Raw genomic sequence first — 24,124 nt, forward strand, 5'->3', positions numbered from 1 at the left:
CTGCCATGACAGCAGTCAGGTCCCTGCAGCAAAAAGCACAAAATGCACACCCACGTATGTGAAGGTCTCTAGAGACGCACTGCAGCTCCCTGCATGCTCTGGAAGAAGAGGGTGGAGAATCTGCTGCTGCTATGGGCAGAGCTCAGCAACATTCTCAGTGGACTTAGGGCCCCTGAAAGCCACAGATGATGAAGGGCTTGAGGAAACCTGGCACAGCTGTGCGCTCCTCCCTTAGAGCTGCAGACGGGGACACAAACCAACATGCTGACACCTGGGAAGGTTTGAGATGAGACGTTTCTGCCAAGAAGTCAACATACTTAATAAGAACTTAATTATGTTAAAATTGAACTGTGCTGTTTTTCAATTACTTACACCAGAATTTTGTGTCCTGTCTCCCCATAGACTGTGTCACAGGCAACACAGCCCAAGTCTCTAAGAGCTGGGCCGTTTAGCAGTCCGAGGGATTGGCCCAGTTCCAATCCTTGTGTGAGACGCACCCGCTGACTAACTGCTGATGAGCTCTCCCTCCCTTCCTTCACAGGTCATCATCTGCATTTCCTGCAGTGACAAAGCCTGTAAACTCGGATCTGATGAACCCAAGAACTCAGATACGCTTTTCTTAATGGGCAGCCCAGAGTCTCATGGCTTGTGGTCTGGGTCCCAGTGCAGTTAGGAGGGTCTGTCAGTCATGAAAGTTCATCAGTTCTGGTTCAGCCAATAGTATCTGATTCTTCTTTGTTTCTTTTGTATTTTCAACCACCAACCAGCTCCTCCCTCCTGCCCCTAATTACTTACCTTTTCTTTACTCTCTGTGAATGGGCCTTCATTTCTCAACAGGAGTTTCCAGGTTTGGATAAGTTAAGTCCTGCATGTTCAGGCACCAGCACCCCACGGGGAAACGTTCTGGCATCCCATAGCCCTATGAGCCCTGAGAACATCAAGATGACCCACCGGCACAGGTACGGCCTTCGGGACAAAGGCGGGTTCTCCCCCAGGAGGTAAGTCTGAATGTTAAGGGCTAGAAGAATGAGTTCCAGAGTGCTTGTGCACATTCCCTCACATACTCTCAAACCTGAGAACACAGAGCTCCTGCCACAGGACTCACAAGCTGCTTCCAGTCACTGTCTTGTCTGACAGAAGCATAGACCTGGTATTGTGGGGGAACATGGAAGAAGAAGCCTTGGGATAAAGTGTTGAAAGATAAGTAGTAAACTACTAGGCAGAAAAGAATTGGGGTTAGGATGGCAATGAGGTAAGACCCAGGCAAAGTGAGTGGCATGTGCAGAAGTCTCAAGGTGTGAACAGGCTAGCCTGATTGCTACCACAGGTAGAGTTGGTAGCTGGAATACAGGATTCTGTGGAATGAAGGGAGCCAGGACCCACTCTGATGGGGCCTTGTTTGTGCAGGCCTTTAGACTTGATCCCAAGGAGAATGAGGGTCACCAATTGGTTTTAAGGAGGAAAACAACGTAGTGAGGTGGACGTTGAAGATATGGCTGCTGTAAATTCAGGATCCCTGGCTTGTCAGGGCTCCGCTGAGGATACCCTAAGCCTCCAGGGCAGGAAGGCCAGGTTGAAGGAGAAGGCTGGCGAAAGGAACACCTCACTCGGGCTTCTTTTCCAGTGTGAACAGCAGCTCAGCACTGAGTGAAAACCGAATACATAAGAAGTAACAAACACATGGGGGTCTTTCTGATATTGTTAGAGGAGAGCTATTGGCAAATGTGTGGCCACAGGTAGGGAAGGCAATCCACAGAGAGTTCACAGCCAGATATTTTGATAGCTCTTCCCTTCCAGACAGACACCTGTCCTAGGAGTAGATCCCATCATGTTGTAGACAGTGGGGAGGCACTGGCTCAGACCTACATCCCCTAGCAAGGCGTGTGTGTGTGGGATCCTTGACCTCATTCAACATGTCTCCCTTTCATTTATCCTGACAAACTGCTGATGTCATCAGACTGAGTAGCTGTTAAACCATGTAATTCTAGCTAGAGGCTGTGCCAGCCCACTATAGTCCCTCCCAAGACCAGGGAGGGGCTCCTGAACAGCAAGGTGGGAGCAAGCAGCAAGCAGACCTCAGATGGGTATGCACATTGGCAATAAAACTTCCCCAGTGGTGGCTAACAAACCCCTCTCCTCTGTCCCCCTGCCACCCAGCATGGCTCCTCAACCGCGGGCCTGACTCCTCCCTATTTCCCACTCTTGCTCACAGCCCCATGAACTTGATGGGCACAGGCCGCCATTCATCATCCTCTCTCTCCTCACATGCGTCTAGTGAAGCGGGAAACATGGTGATGATGGGCGACAGCTCCATGGGCGAGGCACCTGAGGACCTTTACCACCACATGCAGGTACCAGAGATGTCTAAGGAGAATGGCCCAGGTACCATACCTAGAAGAGTGGATGTTCTGTTAGAGGGTCTGGTCTGAGGTCGGAATTCAGAATACCCTTCGCCACAGCTAGCAAAACCTCTTTCACACACCATCCCAAATCTCAGTTCCCAGGCTGTATTTCCCACAAAGGAAATCCAGTTTCTATCCTGGTTACTCTCAGAGAGATCCCATAGGAAAAATTGTCTGCTAAATTGTGCTCCTGCCTAGCATTCTGAGGGCCAAGTCCTGCTTCCTCCGTGGGTACCAATCCAGCAGTCCTATCCCCAAGTGGATGGTATGGGTAGCCCCTAGTGCTGACCATCAGCCTGACCTCCATCAGGATCCAACATGCAGCATCAGGCATTAGGTCTGGGGCACCTCAGAGCAAGAAGAAGCCAACCGTGGCCCAGCTCTGTAGCCCTGGTAATTCAGAGCTCTATCCCACTAATTTTTCTCCCTTTGCAGCTCATGTATCCCAACCCCAGGTACCAAGGCTCAATCACCAACGTCTCTGTTCTGTCCTCGTCCCAGGCAAGCCCTTCTTCCTCCAGCCTGAGTTCCACTCACTCAGCGCCATCCCAGATGATTACCTCTGCCCCTCCCAGCGCCCGAGGTAAGGATGGCAGGTGCTGCTTGCACAAGGGAGAGGAGAGGGCTGCATGAACCCTACTCGTTCTACTTTCTTCTGTGGCTGTGTCTTTGAGGGCGGCCCTGTGACTTAGAGAATGTTCGTTGGTGGTTTCAGTACTAAGGACTCCAGGGTTCCTACCTCCAGAACTCTGCTTCTGGCTGGCTTTAGGCTGTTCTGAGCAGCAGCTGCTACTGTGCTGCCAGTCATTGCATCTCTACCTCAATAAGAGAAACACAACCTAGGAGAAAGCTCAGTTCTTTCCCGCTGAAACGTTTGCCAGAATAAAGATCAAAGTCAAGGCAAAAGTGACTTTATTGTCTGGAAGAATTGAGCATCATGACAAAATAAAGGAAGTTTGAAGGTTAAACTTAACCCTACATTGTGATATTCTAAAACAGTAATAATCAAAAACCTTTTCTTCCATTGGGAAAGGCATAATCAGGAGAGAGAGCTCTGTAAAAAACTATTTATTTTGCCAATTATTGCTTGATTTCTTATCCAATTGAATAAAAATATTTTCCTCTGAGAGCCAGCATCTTTGTGACATTCTGATACCCAGCCATGCAGTGAGAGTTGATTCTGTCCTTTTAGATAGAAGTATTCACAGTAGAATGGAAATTAGCTGTGGTGAATAAAATAGTGCTTCCTGGGGCTGGCTGCACAGAATAACAGTGATCTGAGCATCCAGTCCCTGGCTGCTCCCTCAAGGCTTCAGAATGAAGAGTGGATCTCTGTGTTCTTCTCATTATTATGAAGACAAAAATAGCACAAACATACGACATGGGAGGTTATTAAGGAGATAATCTCTCCAAAACACACAAACTTATGAGGTCTGTAGTAGCAGTGAAGGAGAGAACAAGAGCCTTGTGGCATGATGGAGAGATGCAGTGGCCAGCTAGGAAACGCCATAGCCGAGAATGGAGGGAAGAGTGGCAAGGTTACAACAGGGCAGTCCCAGACTCACCTGAAGCATCCAGACCAACTTTTCATTTCTTGGGAGAAACAGGTGCATGAGAGGAGCTTAAAGCCTCCTAACCCACCCATGGCCAAACAGAATTCAGAGTACACCCCTCAGGCTAGTATCCATTCTACCAGCCATGCTCCTTTTAAACATGAAATAGGTGATTCAGAAAATGGGACCCAACATTTTGAAGCGATGTAAACAAACCAGTGAATTGGCACATGCTGAAGAGTTGTCAACTTGTGAAGACTTCGGATACAGAGAAGGAATGCTGATTGGATTATGAAGAAGGCACCCTAAATGGTGGCTTTGGAAGTAAAAGGAAGGAAACTCTGAGAAGTGAGCCTTGAATGTCGTAGTGGAGGTGGGCATGAAACAGTGTCTTAAGGTAAATGTACCTGACAAGACCTGCAGAAACAGACTTTGTAATCCCATTTGTTTGAGTTTTCTCCTAAACATCTATAGGATGTGCTCAGCCATATCTACCCTTTTTATCTAACCTTAGATAAATATAAGCCTTTTTCTGGGTATTCTTGCTTAAGGCAGATCTCTGAATCATGATTGTTGATAAAGACAGAAGGCTGCAAAAGATGGACATTTTAACTCGGATCTGCTATGGCCTTGCTCAGATACTTTCTGCAGGCTGTGCCTGGTGCTCAGTGCTCTGGAGAACAAAGGGGAAGAACAAGCAAGCCTTGCTTCAGGGACCTCACAGGATGGCTGTCACACCTTTGTCTTTCCAGCTGTTTTATTTATTCACTCATCAAGCATTTCCTGAGCCCTAGGTAAGGAAGCTTTGTGACATCTGAGTTGAACAGAAAAAATTCCTCTCTCCTTGTTTGAAAATACCCTTCTTTATTTCACATGGCTAGGTTATCTGCTGTTGCATACCAAACCACATCCATAGCTTAGTGTCTTAAATCATCTCTCACCCTTCTGTGGATTACCAGGCCTCACTGAAATCAGATGAGCATTAGGGCTGAATCACCTGAGGCCTAGCTGGACTGGATGTCCTAGATGGCTCACTTGCATGGTTGGCACTTGATGGGAGCTATCAGCTGGGGCTGTCAACTGGAGCCCCTGTATGTGGCCTTTCCATGTGGCATAGGTTTCTTAACAGCATGATGGCTGACTTCCTCAGAGCAAGCATCCCAAGAGACTGACAGAAGATGCAAGATGCTTTCATACCCTGCCTTGGATATCCCAGAATGCCCCCTTTGCCAAGTCTATTAGCTGGTTAAATTACCAAGTCCAACCTAGATGTCAGGGAGGGCAGTGAGACTGCACCTCATGTTGTGAGGAGTGGCATATGTGTTTTGGGAGGGAAGACCTAGATGATCATCGTTTTGGGAGATACTCAGAATAACAAGACCACAGGATATCACACAGAACAAGTTTAAGAAAAGCCACTTCCCTTTCTGTGGTAGACAATAAGTGCAAAACTAGACAAAATGGCTAAGTAACTGGGCCCAAAGTAGGGAATGATGACAAGGGCAGAGGAAGTAACAAGAGAAAATCCCTTCTAGACAACAGCATCCATACAGCCCATGTGTGGGCCCATCTGGAGAAAGCCACAGGCCTCGTATTGTGAAAGAAGGCAGAAAACCATGTGTGATGTGCATTGCAGAGGATGACATGTTTTCCAATGGATGTGGTAGATGCATTCTGGGCCAAGAAGTGAGGGAGGAATCCACTCTGCAGGATTTGTGTATGGTGTTAATGGTTAGAGAAAAATCTCATGGAAAATTGGAGTTACTTCCCCCACATTCAGGAGTGGTCATGAGATCAGTTGCGGTCTTTACCATACCCAGGGGTTTGTCTGCTGAGATTTCTGTTCTTGGAAAACCTCTCAGATGAATGATGACCTGCAAAGCAAGTCAGCAGCTCCCCCTGGTGGTCACAAGACTGGGGCTAGGAAACCAGGGGATTTTGAATGCTCCTCCTTGAATAACTCGTCACACCAGGACTGACCTCCCTGGGGGTTACCAGACTCCTCCAACTCAAGTCTGTGGACATGGAAGCCCTTGATCACATTTAAATGATTCCAGAAAATTAGTTGTCACCCTTCATACCTTGGGATTGGCAGCCTAGGAAGGGCAGAGAGAAGTAGGAGGGAAGTGAGGCAGTAGAGTTGAAAAGTTCAGTGGCAGCACAGAGCACCCTTTGTTACAGCACCAGAGGTGCCACGTGACATGAATCCAAATCCTCCATGGAGCCCCTGGAGCCTGAAGGCTGCTATCCCTCCATGTTAGTTCCCCAGCATGGATCACAGAGGACATAGACATGGGCTTGGCCTTGTGAGCCAGCCTGAGAGCTCTGTGAGCAGAGGGAACAGGAACCAGGTGGTATGCCAGGATCCAGCCACACGCTGGTGTGGATGGAGCATTCTGTAGGAGTGCGAGACCATGGACCTGGTGTAAAGATGCTGCATGTCTGTGCATGTTTATGGAAGGCAGCCCTGGCCAGAGCTGAGCTGCTTGCTAAGAAGACACCATACACATAAGTAGGAAAGGAGCTATTTTCTTTTTTCTTTACATATCTGTCTTCATGAGGTTGCCCAAGAGCACAAATCCTAAAAAGAGATCATAGAAATTAGTAAAATCACCAAGTAATTTTTAAAAAGGGGCGGCAGGCCCAGATTCTTGAAAAAGGATACTTAACTTATTCCCTTATCAATGAGGGACACTTTAAAGACTAGGTTTTAAAGCCAGCCCTGGCCAGCGCCGTGGCTCAACAGGCTAATCCTCCGCGTAGCGGCGCCGGCACACCGGGTTCTAGTCCCAGTCGAGGCACCGGATTCTGTCCCGGTTGCCCCTCTTCCAGGCCAGCTCTCTGCTATGGCCCGGGAGTGCAGTGGAGGATGGCCCAAGTGCTTGGGCCCTGCACCCCATGGGAGACCAGGAGAAGCACCTGGCTCCTGGCTTCGGATCAGCGCGATGCACCGGCTGCAGCGGCCATTGGAGGGTGAACCAACGGCAAAAAGGAAGACCTTTCTCTCTGTCTCTCTCTCTCACTATCCACTCTGCCTGTTAATATATATATATATATATATATATACACACACACATATATATATATATATATCAAAAAAAAAAAAAAAAAGCCAGCCCTGAGACCATGCAGATGGGATTGCTCAGCCCAGTAGTGGGAAAAGTTACACAAATAGTAACTGAAAGAAGTTATGTTACTGGAATTTATTATACTGACTTTTGCAAGTATATAAGCCTCAACTTCTTGGACCAAAGTGAATACCACAGAAATTTCTCAAGGACTCCTGGGGCAAGCTAGCTAAAGAAGACCAATTTCTAGCAAAGTCCTGACGGTGCTGGCCCTGCCCACTCCAAAGAAAGCCTCAGCGAACTGTGTGTTTCAAAGGAGCTGCAGATTCATCCCTCAGCTGGATCCCACGGATGGTCTCAACCATCCAGCTTCATCAGGGCCCACCACAGAGGGATTTCAACCACTTGAGCCAGCCAAAGGCCCTAAGGTCCTAGTAATCCTCCGGTGAGGGGTGTACCGCCCCCAGTGGTTTCTCATGGACATGGTGGAGTCTGCTACAAGAAATAACATTTATTTTTGAAGGCCTCCTAAATTCCCCACCCCCCAGGAAAGCCAGCAGGTTGTTCTTACTGTGTGTGTGGAACGTCTTCTGGAAAACCAAGGGTTTATGAGTTCCTGGCTCCACAGTTGCATCACGAATCTGTGGGGACTGGCTCACACCAGATACGGTGTGATCCAGCTTCCATCTCATCCCCTCAGAACACAGGGTATCACTGCTGAGACGGCACAGCAGAACATGGACCAAGTCAACTCAAGAGTCTATGTTGGGTTAAAGCCCCACAACTTCCAGTTTAGTTCTGTGACCCCTGACTTCACTGAAAGGGCAAATCTCAGAGTGGTCCTGATATCCTGTGTGCAGGACGCTGGGTCCCCAGCCAGCCTGGCTCTCAGGCTACAGTAGAAATGGCAGCAAGGCAGAGGCCAGTGCTGGGGGCCTAGAATCTGGGAAGAAGCCTCTGAAAAAAGGTGGTCAGGGGCCAGCTGAAAACAGGGCCACTGGCTTTGGGAGAAGGTAAGTGTGCAGAGACACAGTATGTTGAGAAAAATCTGTGTGGTTGTGTTACCGGCCTGTCTCTGTCTCTATGTGGTGGCTCCATTGCAAGCTGGACTGTACCCATGCCTTGGTTCCATGAGGGAGCCCAGCATCCAGGTCACACCCATCCCCTGAGAGCTCTGGGTACAGGGGCCCCTTGCCACTCTGCTCAAGTCCTCAACTCTCCTTCCCCTTGCCTCTGAGCATGGTGGGGAGCTCTGTCAGTGAGTCTGCGTCACCCCAGCCTGCAGTGTCTGCCTCAGCTGGACAGCAAGTGCAGCCCCCACCATCACTGAACCACCGGGCTGCACTTCATTCCCCTTGTGCTTGCTGAGCTCATCCTCATCCCAACTGCAAAGGACCTGTACCCTGGTTCCCCAGCTGCTGGGCCTTCCATCTGTGGCTTGTCATCTGTGCGTGATTGTTCTCACTTGGTTACAGGCTCTCCCTCTCTGCCAGATAAGTACCGCCACGCCCGGGAAATGATGTTGCTGTTGCCCACACACCGGGACCGCCCAAGCAGTGCCATGTACCCAGCAGCTATCCTGGAGAATGGACAGGTAGTAGACAAGCGTGTTGGCTTGGGCTGCCCTTGTTTCATTTGCTGGGTCTTCTGCATTGTTCTACAAGTCTCCTTGCTTCTGCCCCAAGATCCCTCAGAAGGCTGCTGGACTGGATGAGGGATGTGGTGAAGCTAAGGACCAGCAGTTGAGACACAGTTCAGGTGTGGGTAGAATGGCAGCAGGGTTAGAACCAGCATGGCTTATGTGACTGTCTTCTTCTGGCAGCTTCCTGGATTCCTCTCCTGTAAAAACTCTAGAAAAGGGCCAGTGCTGTGGCTCACTAGGCTAATCCTCCACCTGCTGTGCCAGCACCCCAGGTTCTAATCCTGGTTGGGGCGCCGGTTCTGTCCTGGCTGCTCCTCTTCCAGTCCAGCTGTGGCCCGGGAAGGCAGTGGAGGATGGCTCAAGTCCTTGGGCCCTGCACCCCTATGGGAGACCAGGAGGAAGCACCTGGCTCCTGGCTTCGGATCGGTGCAGCGCGCCAGCTGTAGCGGCCACTTAGGGGGTGAACCAATGGAAGGAAGACCTTTCTCTCTGTCTCTCTCTCTCACTGTCTAACTCTTTCTGTCAAAAAAAAAACAAAAACAAAACCACAACTCTAGAAGAGGATATTGGTTCTTTGCAACCTGTCCCAAGAAGGCACAGGTGAACATGGTCTGGAGGAAGTCCTTCCTTGTGTATGTGAAGGACACCCTCAGTGGAGCGAGCTCTGCATCTTTCGTCCATCTGCCTGAGACACTGTGCTGGAGCTGCTCTCCAAATACCCGGCCTGGACACCTGGACCAGGAAGCTACAGGAATTAACTCCCTCCCCTGGAGAATCTGCCCTGCCCTCCCATCAAAGTCCACAAAAGTCACCCTCAAGTGCGCAATACCTGACCCCAGAGAGGTCTCCTTGGCAGCTGCCTATCAAAAAGTCTTAGACTATGCTTGGATACTGCCCTTTCCTCTACCTTCAGTGCTACCACAGGCCTGTGTTGGGCCTCTCCTGGAGAGTGATGCCGCCTGTGCTCATGGGGGAAGGAGGCCCCTAAATTCTTTGGTTTTTGTTCTAATTTTTATGTGTTTATTTACTTTTATTTGAAAGGCAGACCAAGACAGAAAGAGAGATCTTCAATCATCTGGTTCACTCCCCAAATGCCTGCATAGCTGGGGCTTGGGCAGGCTGGAGCTAGGAGCCCAGAATTCAGTCTGGTCTCTCACATGGGTAGCAGGATTCTAAGTATTTGAGCCATCACTAATGCCTCCAGGGTACACATTAGCAGGAAGCTGGAATCAGAAGCAGATCCCAGACTAAAATCCAGGCATTCCAGCGTGAGAGGTCAGCATCCCAACTGCTGCACCAGAAGCCTACCCCTCTCTAAATCCTCACTGCCAGTGGGTCTCCCTCGCCAGGCAGAAGGATGCACACAGACACTCTCAGGTACTTAGGTCCTTTTTCTTGGGCCTTGCACAAGACAGCCTGGGTCCCAACCAGATACTGGAAGGTATACATGGAAGCATCAGAACTAGACACTGCATGTGGTTGTTCTTAGAGCTGTGAAATTCTCAAACACAAGCTGTGCCACTGCTTTGATTTCCCCACTTTTTTTATTTTTAAAAAAATTTATTTATTTATTTGAAAGGTAGAGTTAGAGAGAGGGAGAGACAGAAAACTCGCATATGCTGGTTCACTCCCCAAATGGCCACAATGGCTGGAGCAGGGCTGATCTAAAGCCAGGAGCCAGGAGCTTCTTCCAGTCTCTCACATGAATGTAGGGGGCCCAAGTATCTGGGTCTTCTGCTGCTTTCCCAGGCACGATAGCAGGCAGCTGGATCAGAATTGGAACAGCAGGAATCAAGCCAGTATCCATATGGGATACCAGAGGTGCAAGCGCCAGCTCTCCCACCCCCAATATGATCTTGACATGTCCTGGCTCCTGGGCCCATAACACTGCCTCCCAAGGTGTAATAGGTTGGTTTCCATGCTCTGATGGTTTTCTCTTTCCTTCAGCCACCAAATTTCCAGAGGGCTCTGTTCCAGCAAGTGGTTGGAGCCTGCAAACCCTGCAGTGATCCTAATCTGTCTGTGGCCGAAAAAGGTATGATTACCCTTCTCCAGATGGCCTCCCCGCAATTATCCCTACCCTACATGTCTGACTTGTTCTTGAGCACAGATGGCCAGGACTGAGCCACACACCAACTCTCAGGTCTGTTTGTCCAGTGTCCTGACCAATTCCTGCGCTTACTGTCTAACCCACATCTGGCATGGTGCTAAGATTTGGATCCTGTTAAGTGTGTCTCTGTGTCTCCCTTTCCAGGGCACTCATCCTCTGAGAGGCCCCAGTGCCACCTATATTGAATCCAACTTTAGGGAAACTTAGGCTGCTATATGCGAACCAGGCAACCACTCCCTTATAAGCTCCTCCTATCTGCCCCAGAATTCAAAAGGTCCTATGACCCCTTTGGTCCCTTTCAACCTGGGCCCACAGGGACCTCTTCTTGGAGCTCAGAATAGACATGTGGCCAGATAAGCAAAATGGGATAAGCAAAGGCAATGGGAAGAACACACCATAGCAAAGTGGATTTCCCAAAGACAGGCTTCTCTTGGTGAAACCATGGGTGCCCCAAAGGGCCCCAGTCTTCCTTTTTCTACACTGCAAGGCCATGAGTCATACCATGAGGCTGAGCAGTCCTCTGTAAAACTGACTGTTAAACAGTGGCGTTTTACCATGTTAACACTTCTACAAGGTGATGGAAGGACCAGACTCAGCCCATTGTGACCGTGGCCTGAAGCCCCAGACACACAGGCTTGAGAGTAATAGGTAACAGTGCTAATAGGTAACAGTGCTGAGCCTTCCTGCCACTCAGAACCTGGCCCCAAATCAGCCCCTCTCCCTCTGTGTTCTCTCATTTCTGCTGGTGTTTAGGGTACTTTCACAGCCTGCCGTCCCCTATCCCATCAGACTATGTCCCTCCAAAATTGTCATCATGTCACTATACCTGCTCACCAAATGCTGTCTGCTGTCCCCGCTGTCATTGTCTCTCATTTGCTCATCATGGAAGATATACCTCGAAGAAACCAAACACTGGGTCCACAACCTTTGTGCCTAGCAGGCAATGGCATCAGGTACTCGGCCACAAAGAGCCCAGAGACTCTGGCTGAAGACAGCTTCCTGGCTTCAAGGCTGCATGTAGTGCTTCTTGGATATTTGTACCCATGACCCAAAACAAAGTACCCTTTTAGCTTTAAAGGCCAGAATGTACCTGGCTTTTCTTCACCTGAGATGCAGACCAATCTCAGAACTAGCCAAGAGCCCAGACAGGCTCCGAGCTGAAAGGGGTATTGGTGGCCAGACCAAGATGCCTCACCAGCCCAACAAAGGAGTGCCTCAGGGCCAGGCTGCAGCAACAAGCTTGACATGCCCACCTGTCAGAACAGAGGCTGAGCTGAAAGCAAACATGTCCACAACACAAGGCTAGCACTTCATGGGCAGCAAATTGAACATTTGTGTAGTAGCAACACCCAGTTCAGAGTGGTAACTTCCCAAGGCTTCTCCTGGATCCCCCAGGACAGGAACTGTACATACTTGTTACCATTGCTCGTGGCAGCCAGGGTCCTGAGTCTCCTGAGCACTCTGCCTCTCACTTGCAGGTACCTTTCTTGTCAGGCTGTGACCCTCAGATCAGGCAAGTTGTCCTCAGGCTGGCTGGAGCTGATCACTTAGGAACGAGAGAGGTGACAGGACATGGGGACTGCCCCTCTTCTGGGACAAGCCATTCCATTGCAGCTCTTCCACTAGCTGCATGGCACTTGTGCTATATGGTGGAGGTTTGCTGAATGCACTGCTCACAGATACCACACTTAAGGCAAGCTTCATGGTTTCTGGCTCAGATGGAGCGGCTTGGACAGGCACCCATTTGTGAGCCATCTTTCTTCCCCCATAGCCTTCCATAGGGCCCTTGTGGGTAAATATTGGTAGCCCCACAATTCCAGGGGCTGGGGGTGCATCTGAGACCTTGGGCTGTTGAACCCCCTGGGGAAACCGATCGGACTCACTTCCCAGCTTCTATTCTCTAAGAATTGGTGGCTTTTTATGGAGAAGGTGCCTTTCTTTTGGGGGAAGAGTGAGCTTTAGTGCTGAGAACCAGGAAGTCCATGCTGTATCTTAGATGGGGTGAAGCCAGGCCTGTTCCCAGGCTCTGTGAGGAGGCCGTCTGGTGGAGTCAACCTGATGCCCATCAGACTGAGAATTCTTTACTCCCTTCAGTACAGCTGAGTGCCTGCCCATTGCCCGGTTGCTGCCACTCGTTCCTGCCAGCAGCCAGCAGCCACGCCATGGGACTGGGCGTCCTCCTCAGAACCGAGGCTGTGTAGGCAGTGGAGCTTCACTGTTCGCTGCAAGCCCACACCAGTTACTCAGCAGTGAAGAGGAAGAGGCTGGACATCACCACCTTATCTTTGGATTGCCATGAGGCCTAGCTCCTCTTAGCCATATCCTCTTCAAAGGGAAGACTCTAGCTCCTTCCCTTCCAGCTTCCATTAGGGACTGGAATTCCGTGCGCGCACACACACACACACACACATGCCCGCCCCAACACACTGGCTTTGCCAGGAGGAACGCAAGCTCCAAGTGCCACAGGCTCACTTTTGCTACCGCTGGTCGCTGGCCACCTGGGTTGTGCATTTCCTTCCTGCTGCTTAGAAGCCCAAAAGGGACACTGGGCTTTTCTAGCTCCCTCAGAGAAAGAGCACATTTCTTCTCACTGGTGTTTGTCCCCCAGAGGAGTCATCCAAGACAACTCACAATGGTGGCACCCTAGGGTCCATCCATGGCTCCTCGCTACCAAATCTCTCACCTCAAATGTGGCTGGGGGCCAGCATTTTGGCACTGGGCTCCTTCCTTAGCATGGGACACTCTGTACTTCTTGGCACTGATGGCACAAGGGGCCAGTAACTGGCCCTCTCTAGATGCCCCCAAAGTCCCATGGGCTCCATGGGCCTCCCTCCCCTCAGGGAGCAGTGAGTCCAGCTGGACCTGACTGTAATTCCTGGGCTTTATCCTTCAGCAGGTACACTGAGTATCTGCCCCTTGCCTAGAGAAACCACCTGAGCATCCCAAACCCAGCCAGTGTGCATAGGAGCACCAGGGATGGGGCAAAGGTCAGATGTTCACGCCAGGGCCTTTGTGAGGCCAATTTTGGGGAAAGCTGATGTCCACTTCCTTATCATGCTCTAGAAGCTCTGAGAGGAGGCAGTCTTTGCCTCCTTCCCATCCTTCTCCATTGCTTCTCCCACTGGGCCTGGCCAGCATGGGAGCCCTGACTTCACCTTGGACAGGTTCTATGGCCTGGGCACTCTCTGCATTCTCTCTGCCCCAGCCTGTTCTACTCTCTTCTTCTGTTTCCTCTTCTCCTGGCAAATCCCAGGCTATAGATACTCACCCCTTGCCACACTTCTGCTTGTCTCATCCTGAATTTTCTTCAGACATCAGCTCACTGATCTCACTCTTGCCATCCTCGGAAGCCAGTTCAGTAGCTGGCCACACCCCTCTTGGCCACAGTGCCTTGCTTGGCCAGTATTGTGAGCTCTAGGAGCTGCCATGCCATTCCTATGTGTGCTGTTTAAACACAACTGGAACAGCCACAGACTGTAGGACAGTCTTCTCCCAGAGGGTCACTTAAGAAGTAATCTCCCTTCATGCCATCTCTTTCCACCCTTCAGCGGTGCCAGCAGCCCCCAGCAGCTGGAGCCTGGATAGCGGAGCCCGAGAGGCCCAGCCCTTCCTGTCTGCCCACATGGGGCACATCCTGGCCCCCTCAGTGCCTCCCCGAAGCCTGCTGCATGGTAAGAAGACCTCCAGCGGGTCCCCCAAATAGTCTGTGGCTCAGACCCTGCTCAAAGGCCAGAGCACAGCCACCCAGGCTGAGAAGATAAGCCACTCTCTGGGCCGACTCAGCCAAGGAAAGAATGTCTCCCACCACACAAAGGATCCTGCTGGGCCTTGGGGTCAGTGAGCTTTCTGAGTACAGCAAGTTAGCTCAGTAAGGCCATCCCAGTCAGGGAGGCTGAAGACAACAGAACCGACTACCAGGCATGTAGCTCACCAGCTTGTCATCGCCCGGTAATGGGCTAGAGGGGCTGCAGCCTGCGACTTGTCACACCACTGGCTCTGAAGCACTTGACCTCCCTGACCTCCTGTGTGGAGTGAGTCTCTTTTACCGCTGCAGCCTGTGTTTTGGAAAACATCAATGTAAAAAGGTTATTCTATGGCCTTCCGTGCCGATGGGTCCCCAGGGGACTCTTGCCATGCCTGCTTAGTTGGCCCAGCGAGATGGTGCTGGCATGTACCTGGACAGGACCCCAGTGAGGCTTTGTTTCTGTTCCTTTTGCAGGTCATTACTCCCTACACTTTGACGCCTTCCACCACCCCCTGGGTGATACTCCTCCAGCCCTCCCCGCCCGGACCCTGCGCAAGGTAGTGTACTGAAGTGACAGCCCCACCAGACTGTGAGATGAGCCATCTCTCCGTGACTCACCCCTGGGGTCTGTAGAGGGACCTGAGCCCTGTCCTACATCTGTCCCTGAGAACCCAGCCTGGCAGAAGCTGGGGGTAGCCAGGGCCACACTTGAGCTGGTGACCAGTGCGTCCCACAGCAAATGTGAGGAGAGCAGGGAGAACAGAGGGTCCTGCAGGTGCCCACACATGGTACCAAGTGGGAGCCATGAGCACTGAAAAACCTGGGGGCTGTCTGCCCACACCACAAGCTACCAATACACCATAGTCCGATGGCTAAATAAACTTATTAGGTGGGTCACAGAGTATTTTAAACTAGAGTCCAGTAAAAGAAAGAAGCTTCAGGTGCCACAGTTTTATGAAAACCTTAGAGTATACTCCTGAGAGTATAATGTAAATCTTGCTGTTAACTTTTTAAAAATTTTTTTCTGCTAAATGGAAAAAAGAGCCTCATAGATTTTAGCAGCAGAACACACTCATCCGGTCCACTGCTCACTGGGGTTCTCTCTACCTTCCCCAAATGGCCTCATGCACCAGCTCTCTGTCAGTACCCCAGACACAGGGAGCAGCGTGGGATCTAGCTCCAGGGGACACCAATGTCCAGTAGAGAGACTTGGGCCATTTTTTTGGCCCACAGAAATGCAAATGACTCTGGGGCCCCACTGGTTTGCCTGAGAGTAGGGGAAGGAGCTGGGAGGTGGCTGCTGAAGCAATAATGTGCTATTGATGAATGTGATTTTAAAGTCATTTAGTAAGTACTCTTGGTGTTCAAGTGGTGGGCCAGACAGCCCACCTGGAGAGAGGGATTCTAACATGCCCACCCTTTCCTTCGCACAGTCTCCTCTCCATCCTATCCCAGCCTCCCCAACAAGCCCCCAGTCAGGCCTGGACGGCAGCAACTCTACCCTGTCCGGCAGTGCCAGCAGCGGCGTATCCTCCTTAAGCGAGAGTAACTTTGGGCACTCCTCAGAGGCCCCACCTCGCACGGACACCATGGACTCCATGCCGAGCCAGGCCTGGAATGGCGATGACGATCTTGAGCCACCCTACCTCCCTGTCCACTACAGCCTCTCCGAGTCTGCTGTCCTGGATTCTATCAAGGCGCAGCCATGCCGAAGCCACTCAGCCCCAGGGTGCGTCATCCCTCAGGATCCCATGGACCCGCCTGCGCTGCCGCCCAAGCCCTACCACCCCCGCCTGCCAGCCCTGGAGCATGATGAGGGCGTCCTGCTGCGTGATGAGGCCGAGAGACCTCGGGGCCTGCACCGCAAGGCCTCACTGCCTCCTGGGAGCACCAAGGAGGATCAGGCCCGCATGGCCTGGGAACACGGCCGAGGGGAACAGTAAGGGCAGGGAGGCGGCTGGGACACCGTCTTCAGTGAGCAGCTTGCCCAACCACTCCAGGTCTGAAAAGCAAGTACCCCAGGGAGCCAGAGCGGCTTGGCACTCAGGAGAGAACCACCCAAGTCTCCGTTCTACTGCCGTGAACTCCTGTGTTGCCATGTACAGAGGCCGCAGCAGCATGAAGGGTTGTGGCTTCTCTTTTTATTTAACTTTTTACGTTTCCATTTCTATGGTTTTCCTTTCCTTTACGCAGTAGATGCTTTCTTCCTCCTGCAGTTCCAGGCCACGTGGAACTACGTGGAGATATTGCACAGACAGAATTGCTTTGCAGCGTTGCAGGGCCCAGGAGCAGGAGCCCAGGCCCTCCCTCCAGGGTAGAGATGCACAGAAAAATGGAAATTGCACTAGGAACCTCTTCCTTCGTTGTGTGGACAGAAAAGTTCATGGTTGCATTCAGGGATTGCAGGGACCACATGGGCTGTCATGGGTGGACAAAGGGGCCACAAGCTGTTTTGCACAAATGCCTACTCAGCTGTCCACTCTGCCATCCAGGAGTGTGCAGCTGAGGAGCCGGCTGGACCAGCCTGCCAGCCCAGGCACGTGACTGGTCTAGCTGCACGCCTAGGACACACTGCCAGGCTTCCCAGGCCAGCCCTGTCTGCTACTCCACCTGGAAATGTTCTCGCCATCACTTTTTTTCTGACTGTTTGCTATCTTCCACTCTTGATAGACTTCTTGCCCCAAAACCCTGTGAGAAATGGATCTGCAAGGGTGATTTTCCACTCTCTGGGGCTTGAGTGGAGGTGCAGAGCTGGGGGGCTATCCTGACCACCTCCCTCCTAAGGGAAGCTGAGCCCTTTCCCATGTGTTAGAGAGCTGGTGCAAGAGTGAGGCTGGGCGTGGCAGGGTCGGAAATCCTCTGAGCTTTCAGAAGTGGCCAGAATGCCTGCCGTAAGCTCCTGAATCAGGGATTTTCAGCACTACCTCCGAGCCATGGGGTTGGCTGTCCAGCCAGGCTTCCAGGCCCTGAGGACGTGTGATCAGGTTCAGCAAGAGGGTGTGAGGAAACTTCTTTGGGAAGCAGAGAGCCATGCAGGTAGAATCATCATCTCCCAAGTGGCCAAGTACAGCACCCTACTCCAGGCCCATGGGGACTGCCACTCAGGGTTCGGGGTGGGCAGGGGTAGTTTCTCCAGCCTCCCCAGTCTACTGGGCAGAGCGCAGTGGTGTCTTTATAGGAAATGCTTTATAGGGTGGGGTGGGTTATATTGGTGTTTTACCAGGGTGCTTCTAAATTACTTATAAAAAACTGTCTTTGAACATTTTTTCTTTCACTTGCCTGAGTTCACATGAGTGATGGTTACAACTTTGATGGTCACAAGGCTGCCTTCTTGTTGCCCCCCAGTTCCTCTACTGGCCTGCCTGACCTCGGTGGCCTGGCCCTGGGCCCTAGCCCCTTAGCCCTTCTCCACAGCTCTTCTTTCCAAACAGAAAAGGCTAAGGTCAGGGTGTTTTTCTCTTGTAAACAAACGACGACTTATTTAACAGAAAGGATAGCAAGCAACCTGTGGGCCAGCTGTGTCCTCAGAGTGAGTCCTTTCTGATACCATCAGATCCTTCCAGGCAGTGTGGGCCAGAAGGCTGCCGAGGGTGTAGGTCAGTCGTGGCAGCCCCTCGTTTGAAGGGCAGGCCTGATTCTAGCCAGGAATCACTTGCAAGCTTCAGTCTCTGGACCACCGAGTACTGACAAGTGTTAAGAGTCAGGGGCCAGCCTTGGGCTGGATTCTTAGGTAAGAGAGCATCTGTGATTCTAAGGCCCTTCCGAACCTCCAACCCTGGGTAAGGCAGGCATCACCTAAGTCATCTGTCTGCTCCACTTTGTGGCACTGAAGGTAGAAGGGGGGTGTGGGTTCATTGGCTTCGCTTTATGTAAAGTTAGACAGGTCTGTGTTTCCCCTCTCCATTTCCCCTAACTGGATGACATGGACACATTCCGAACTCCCCCCGCTGGGAGGACCTGCCAGGCTGAGGGGAAGTAAGGCCAGAAATGCGAATCCTTTAAGATTGTGAAATACTGGTTCTCATTCTTTAAAGCTTATTTGTAAATACCTATTTGAATGCTGTGTATTTGTACAGGAATTTGAGCAAAAAATGTATAGAGTGTGACGTCCAATTGGTATTCAGCCCTATAAATGTGTTTTTAATCTCTGGCATTCTGTGCTTATTTAAAACAATTAGACTTCTAACCATTTCTTTTATGTATTCATGTTTAAAGAAAAAGTGATTTACAAATGATCCTACCTGTACCAGAAAAGCAAAGTTAAAAGGAAAAAATTTGTACCAGTGTCCCAAAAGGTATTTTACTGTATATATTGTGGTAGCATGTTATAAACCCAGCAAGTAAGTAATGTGAATTTTAGATGTAAATATCTGCCACTTGATTTCTCCCCCTCCCTGCCCCCTGACTGCTGTGATGTGAATTAAAGATGAATACCTGATACCGATCCACTGAGTTCACTGAACGGGAGCAGCGCAGGTCTCTCTCAGCCCCTGTCGCCGGGCTCCAAGCCCTTCTTAGCCCCCACGGACTTGTCCCTGCCGCACTGAGCCAGCCCTTCCCGTGGCCTGCCTCGGCAGGCGGTCCCGGATGAGGCTTCCGCCAGTGCTTGTCCGCGGACCTCGGGACCCACGCAGGAGGGCCTTGGAGCTTAGGTGGGAAGCAGGAGGCGGAGAGCCAGCCACCTAGAGCACGCTTCCGGGGCTGCGAGGGGCCGGGGGGCTCTTCCAAGAGTGACAGCCACGCCCCCGGCCGTGACTCCCGATTCAGGCGATCCCAAAGCGGTCCCCTCAGAGGTCCCGAGGGCAGCCCGGCCGGGCCGGCCTTAGCTCTGCAGCGCGACAGCGTCCACTCGGCAGGTCCGGGGAGGGCGCACTCGGGGCAGCCGGGGCAGGCACGCAGGCGCCTGAGCCTCAGCCTCAGCCTACTTTTCCAAAGGCTGGGTCTCCCGCCCACGTGGTGGTTGTAAAAAAGGAAAGAAACCTCTCCCAAGCCTAGCCTGCCGCCTCCCCCGTCTCCCCGCCGGCCCTGGAGGGTCTCTGCTGACCCCAGGACTCCTAACCTGCGCCGCGAGTCGGAGCCCTGGACGGAGAGTGCCGCAGGTATTTTGGGGGAAGGCGTGGAACCTAGGGCAAGGGAAATGCGGGACAACCCAGCGGATTCAAGGAATCCGGACTGCACTGGATCGCGCGGCGACCGGCTTCCGCCCAGGCGATTGCCCCTACCCAAGATGGAGGCGCATGCAGCTTCCGTCGCAGCCGCAGCGCTGCGGCGCGGGTTCAATCAGCAGCCGACAACTGTCTAGGGCTAAAGCGCCACCAACCAATGGGGAAGGGTAGCGTGGAGCCGGCCGTCTGGGCTCCGTGGCACGTGGACCAATGGGAGCGCGGCGTATGGGAGGGCGCCGGGGCCGCCCGCCAATGGGAAGCTACGGCGCGCGGCCGGGACTTGGAGGCGGCGCGGCGGCGCGGGTGCGGTTCAGTCGGCGGCGGCGGCGGCGGCGGGAGAGGAGGATGTGGGCCACTCACGGGCTGGCGGTGGCGCTGGCCCTGAGCGTGCTGCCGGGCAACCGGGCGCTGCGGCCGGGAGACTGCGAAGGTGCGGGGCCGCGCTCCGCGGCTGGCCTGGTAGCGGCGCTGGACACCGCCAAGCCACCCGGCGGCCAGGGCCAGGACGGGCGGGGGCGGCGGCCGCGGGGCCCGGCGGGGTCCGCCTGAGGAAGGGCGGCAGACGCCGGCCTAGAAAACACTGGCCCGCTGAGGGAGCATTGAGAGTAGATCGTGCGAGAGCGTGGCCTGAAAGCCACATCGCGCCGGAGTTTTTGTCCCTTCTCATCGCTGTCCGGAGGCTCCCGGGAGCCGTGCGAGGGCCGCGAGTCGGGGTTCAGTGTTGCATTGGGAATGGCCGTTTCCACCGTGATCCTTTCTCTCCCGCCTCCCGTGGATCCATTTATGAGGTCACAGTGAGTCCCGTCTCAAGGACACTTGTGCACGTTCGACTGAGGGAAAGATGCCGGGAGCATCTTCTGTGGTCGTTAGGGTGATAAGCTCGTGCCCCGTAAGCCCTGGGCGTGCCAGGGTACCCGAGCTCGCGTGGACACCTGAGAAAAGCCAGTGAAGGAGAAACCTCTCGTGATGGGTCTCCACGCCTCCTGTTAAAATTGTAGTGGATCGGGGACAGCTGGGTGATGGCTGGCATCCTCTCCCCAACTTCTCTTTTTCAGTGTGTATCTCTTACCTGGGAAGGTTTTACCAGGACCTCAAAGACAGAGATGTCACCTTCTCCCCAGCCACTATTGAAAAAGAGCTCGTGAAGTTCTGCCGTGAGGCAAGAGGGAAGGAGAATCGGCTGGTGAGTAGCTGGCGCCCCGCCGGCTCCGGCTCCGGCTCCGGTTCGGGCTCCCCGTGAGCTGTCAGGCAGGCTTCTTGCTCAGAGGCATGGCCTTGCCCTGCGTTCAGGAGAGCTGCCTCTCCGCTTCACCGCTCAGCACGTGTTCTTGTGATATGTCCTAGCCCTGTTAGGATTTGTTAAGCACCTGCTGGGCGCTGGGTGTATGGGTGGGTGGAGCATCTGATAACAGATCAGAGTGTTTGGTGGAGAGGGCGGGTTTGGACTTGGACAGAATGGTCCAGAGAGATCTCTGAGGAGGCGGCATCACTGAGGTGAGGTAAGGGCACCGCAGGCAGAGGGAGCAGCCCGTGTGAGTCCCCAGGAGCCAGAAGTGTGTGAGGTGCTCCTGGAGCGGCCAGAGCCCAGTGGAGGACAAGTAGCCCTAGGGCAGGGCTTTTGTAGCTTTAGTTGCCCTGGAAGTCTCTGGTTTGTCTGTCATTCTGTTAAAGGTTTGAACCCTGGCAACTCTTAAGTTCATCGGTGAATGGCAGCTCTAGGACCAAGCACGTGCATAGAGACCAGGGCTTGCAAGGACTGAAGCTGACCACCAGTACAGGCAGGACACCAAAAAGTGAGGCCCTGGCAGCAAGGATTTGTGGACGGCAGCGTGTTTCGGAGGAGACGGCTCAGCTGTTGTCCTTTCTTGCTGCAGTGCTACTACATCGGGGCTACAGATGACGCAGCCACCAAGATCATCAACGAGGTGTCGAAGCCCCTGGCCCACCATATCCCCGTGGAGAAGATCTGTGAGAAGCTGAAGAAGAAAGACAGCCAGATCTGCGAGCTCAAGTACGGTGAGTGTGGCCAGGCCCTGCCAGATGAGTGCCCTCCAAGCTCACTGTCAGGCTCGGGGAGGAAGGCGAAAAACTCAGTCCCCTGAGAGTGGGTCCTGCAGCGTGGCAGGCGAGGACCCAGCATCGAGGTGGGTGGGGTCAGAATAAGCCACACTGAGGAGGGGACATTTCGGCAAACCGAAGAAGGGGGTGACTTGCCAAGAGGCGGGGCCCGGAGCACATCCCAGGCAGAAGGGCTAGGTGGTGTGAAGGCAGCCAGGTGGCCAGTCACAGAGCACCTTGCAAGTCGGCAAGGACTTTAGCTTTCACTGTGAGTGACGGCGGGAACATCACAGGAGGGCTCTGACCTGACCTGGCTCTCCCAGGCTTGTCCTGGCTGCAGGCTCTGAAAAGAGCGGGCGATTCGAGGAGGTGCAGGAGCCCCACAGCATCTGTCTGCTGACTCACTCTTTACTGCACAGAGCCCCTGTGCTCCCAGCGTCAGGCCCCCTCTGCACGGTGAGGCAGCAGCAGTGGTTGTGGGTTTTTTGTTGTTTAAGAACTTGAATCTCCAGGGGCCTGTGTTTGCCCACTGCCATCAGATGCCTGGTCTCAGAGTGAGCCTGTCATAGGCTGAGCTGGTTGCAGGTCACTCTGGTCCCAGGTGGTTATGGAGAATGAGTCCTGTCGTTCGGTCAGCGGCCTGCAGTTGCTGTTTTAGGGTGACGGGGCTGGGAGCCGTGTCCCTTCAACACGGCCTTGTCTGGAAGTGTCTCTTCTCGCAGCAGCCGGCAGAGCTGATTGTTCTGAGGCAGTTCCGCCATGCAGGGGTTGACACATCCTGGGACCACTGGGGGCTGTGGCTGCTCCCACCCAGCCAGTCACTCTCGCTCCTCTCTCCAGACAAGCAGATCGACCTGAGCACAGTGGACCTCAAGAAGCTCCGAGTGAAAGAGCTGAAGAAGATCCTGGACGACTGGGGGGAGACGTGCAAAGGCTGCGCAGAGAAGGCCGACTACATCCGCAAGATCAATGAACTCATGCCTAAATACGCCCCCAAGGCGGCCAGCGCACGGACTGATTTGTAGTCGGCCTGACCCCCTCCGCCCCGGAGAGGGGAGCAGCAGCTCCGCTGTCTCTCCCCAAAATCGCCTTTTTGTAATTTATTTTTTAAGTGGGCTCCTGACAACAACAGGTGCGAAGCCTGGAGCTTTCCGTGACGCCAGCTCTGCTAGTGCCCCTGGGGGGGATTTACTCCCTTCTGTTGCTGGTTTACTCTAGGACTTCAACATGTGTCTGGGATTTTTTTATTAAAGGAGAAAAAAGTTCCAGCTGTCTTTCGACAATTAACGTGAATACTGAAACAGGGTTTTGCCCCCTAAGGATCTTACTGCATTATGCTTTGTATTTTGCCATTTGTCCCTCAACTCACCTATGCCAGAAGTAGCAGGGCAGGACATGGGTTAGAACCAGCTGTTGTATATGGCTTCAGACCAGCGTCTGGGGAGAAGGTCGGGCTTGGTACCCTGCCCCTGATGCACTGTCCCCGAACAGGAGGCTTCCCGGCTGTTGGGCATGGAGCACTGAGTTGAGGGTGTGTGGGAGGGTCTTCCGTCGGACAGAAGCTCTGTGGAATGTGGTTTTCCACATGGTGCCCTCGCTGCGTTCAGTACTGAAATCTCTCAAAGGTGTTTGCGGTCTGGTGTCAGTCCCACGCTCTGATTTAGATTCCTGCCAGCTTCCCCAGGAGGCGGTCGGAGGGCTGCCTCTCCTGTTTAGAGGAATCCAGTTGAGGGCCCGAGGGCTTGTCTGACAGTCCTCTGGTGTCGCTTGGGAAAGCCAGTTGTCCGTGAGCTCTGGCTGCTCCGCTGTCCTGCAGAGACCAGCTGAAAGGAAGCAGTCACGGTGCTGCCCGAGGAGCTGAGCTCAGCCCCTCCTTGGTGTGGTTTCTAAGCCCAGTGCGCCCGTAAGGGGATCTTCCAGCCTGCCGGGGAGCCCGCTGCTCCCTCTTGCAAAATCTTTGCTTTTGGACCTGCCAGGCCGGCTCCATCAGGAGAAACGGGCTGGATGCGCTGCCCATCCCGCGCTCCCTGTGCCCGAAGTGGGGCCAGGTCCGGCAGTGGCTCCGGCAGCCAACCTTGGAGGACGAAAGCGGCCCGATGGGCCCTGGCACACGGGCACCCTTGCCCTCACAACGCCGAGGGAGAAAAGGTCCTATCCTTGGGGGTGCGCAGGGGAGCACGGCAAGCTGTGGCAACTGCTGGCACCGCCCCGGCCTCCCCAGCCTGCTGTGTGCCTGGATGCCGCAGCAGAGGGTGAAGCCCAGTGGCACCAGAGTGGCAGCTCCGTGAGTTGCGGGTCTAACTGCTGCTGAGCGTGCGCCCCGCCAGGTTGCACCTGCGTGCATGTGCCTGGTGCGTGATCCCCGTGGTCTTCCCAGGGAC

General features: G+C 53.2%; 2 protein-coding genes across 2 annotated transcripts in view; both read left to right on the top strand.

The window, feature by feature from the left end:
* Positions 1 to 16,463, top strand: part of DOCK3 (dedicator of cytokinesis 3) — a 455,873-nt gene extending 439,410 nt beyond the window's left edge. The window contains exons 47-53 of the mRNA XM_062199955.1: positions 838 to 959; positions 2,213 to 2,351; positions 2,838 to 2,985; positions 8,499 to 8,617; positions 10,613 to 10,700; positions 14,995 to 15,077; positions 15,954 to 16,463. Coding sequence (XP_062055939.1) covers positions 838 to 959; positions 2,213 to 2,351; positions 2,838 to 2,985; positions 8,499 to 8,617; positions 10,613 to 10,700; positions 14,995 to 15,077; positions 15,954 to 16,463 — 1,209 coding nt within the window. The remainder of the gene's footprint in view (positions 1 to 837; positions 960 to 2,212; positions 2,352 to 2,837; positions 2,986 to 8,498; positions 8,618 to 10,612; positions 10,701 to 14,994; positions 15,078 to 15,953) is intronic.
* A 3,432-nt stretch (positions 16,464 to 19,895) lies between these two features.
* MANF (mesencephalic astrocyte derived neurotrophic factor) lies at positions 19,896 to 23,009 on the top strand. The gene is given in 6 exon segments (XM_062200987.1): positions 19,896 to 19,933; positions 19,935 to 19,996; positions 19,999 to 20,115; positions 20,741 to 20,868; positions 21,560 to 21,701; positions 22,584 to 23,009. Coding segments are annotated over 6 exon segments (672 nt in total). The 3' UTR covers positions 22,769 to 23,009.
* Positions 23,010 to 24,124: the final 1,115 nt, after the last annotated feature.

Source organism: Lepus europaeus, chromosome 9 (assembly GCF_033115175.1).
Source record: "Lepus europaeus isolate LE1 chromosome 9, mLepTim1.pri, whole genome shotgun sequence".
NCBI classification, from domain to species: Eukaryota; Metazoa; Chordata; class Mammalia; order Lagomorpha; family Leporidae; genus Lepus; species Lepus europaeus.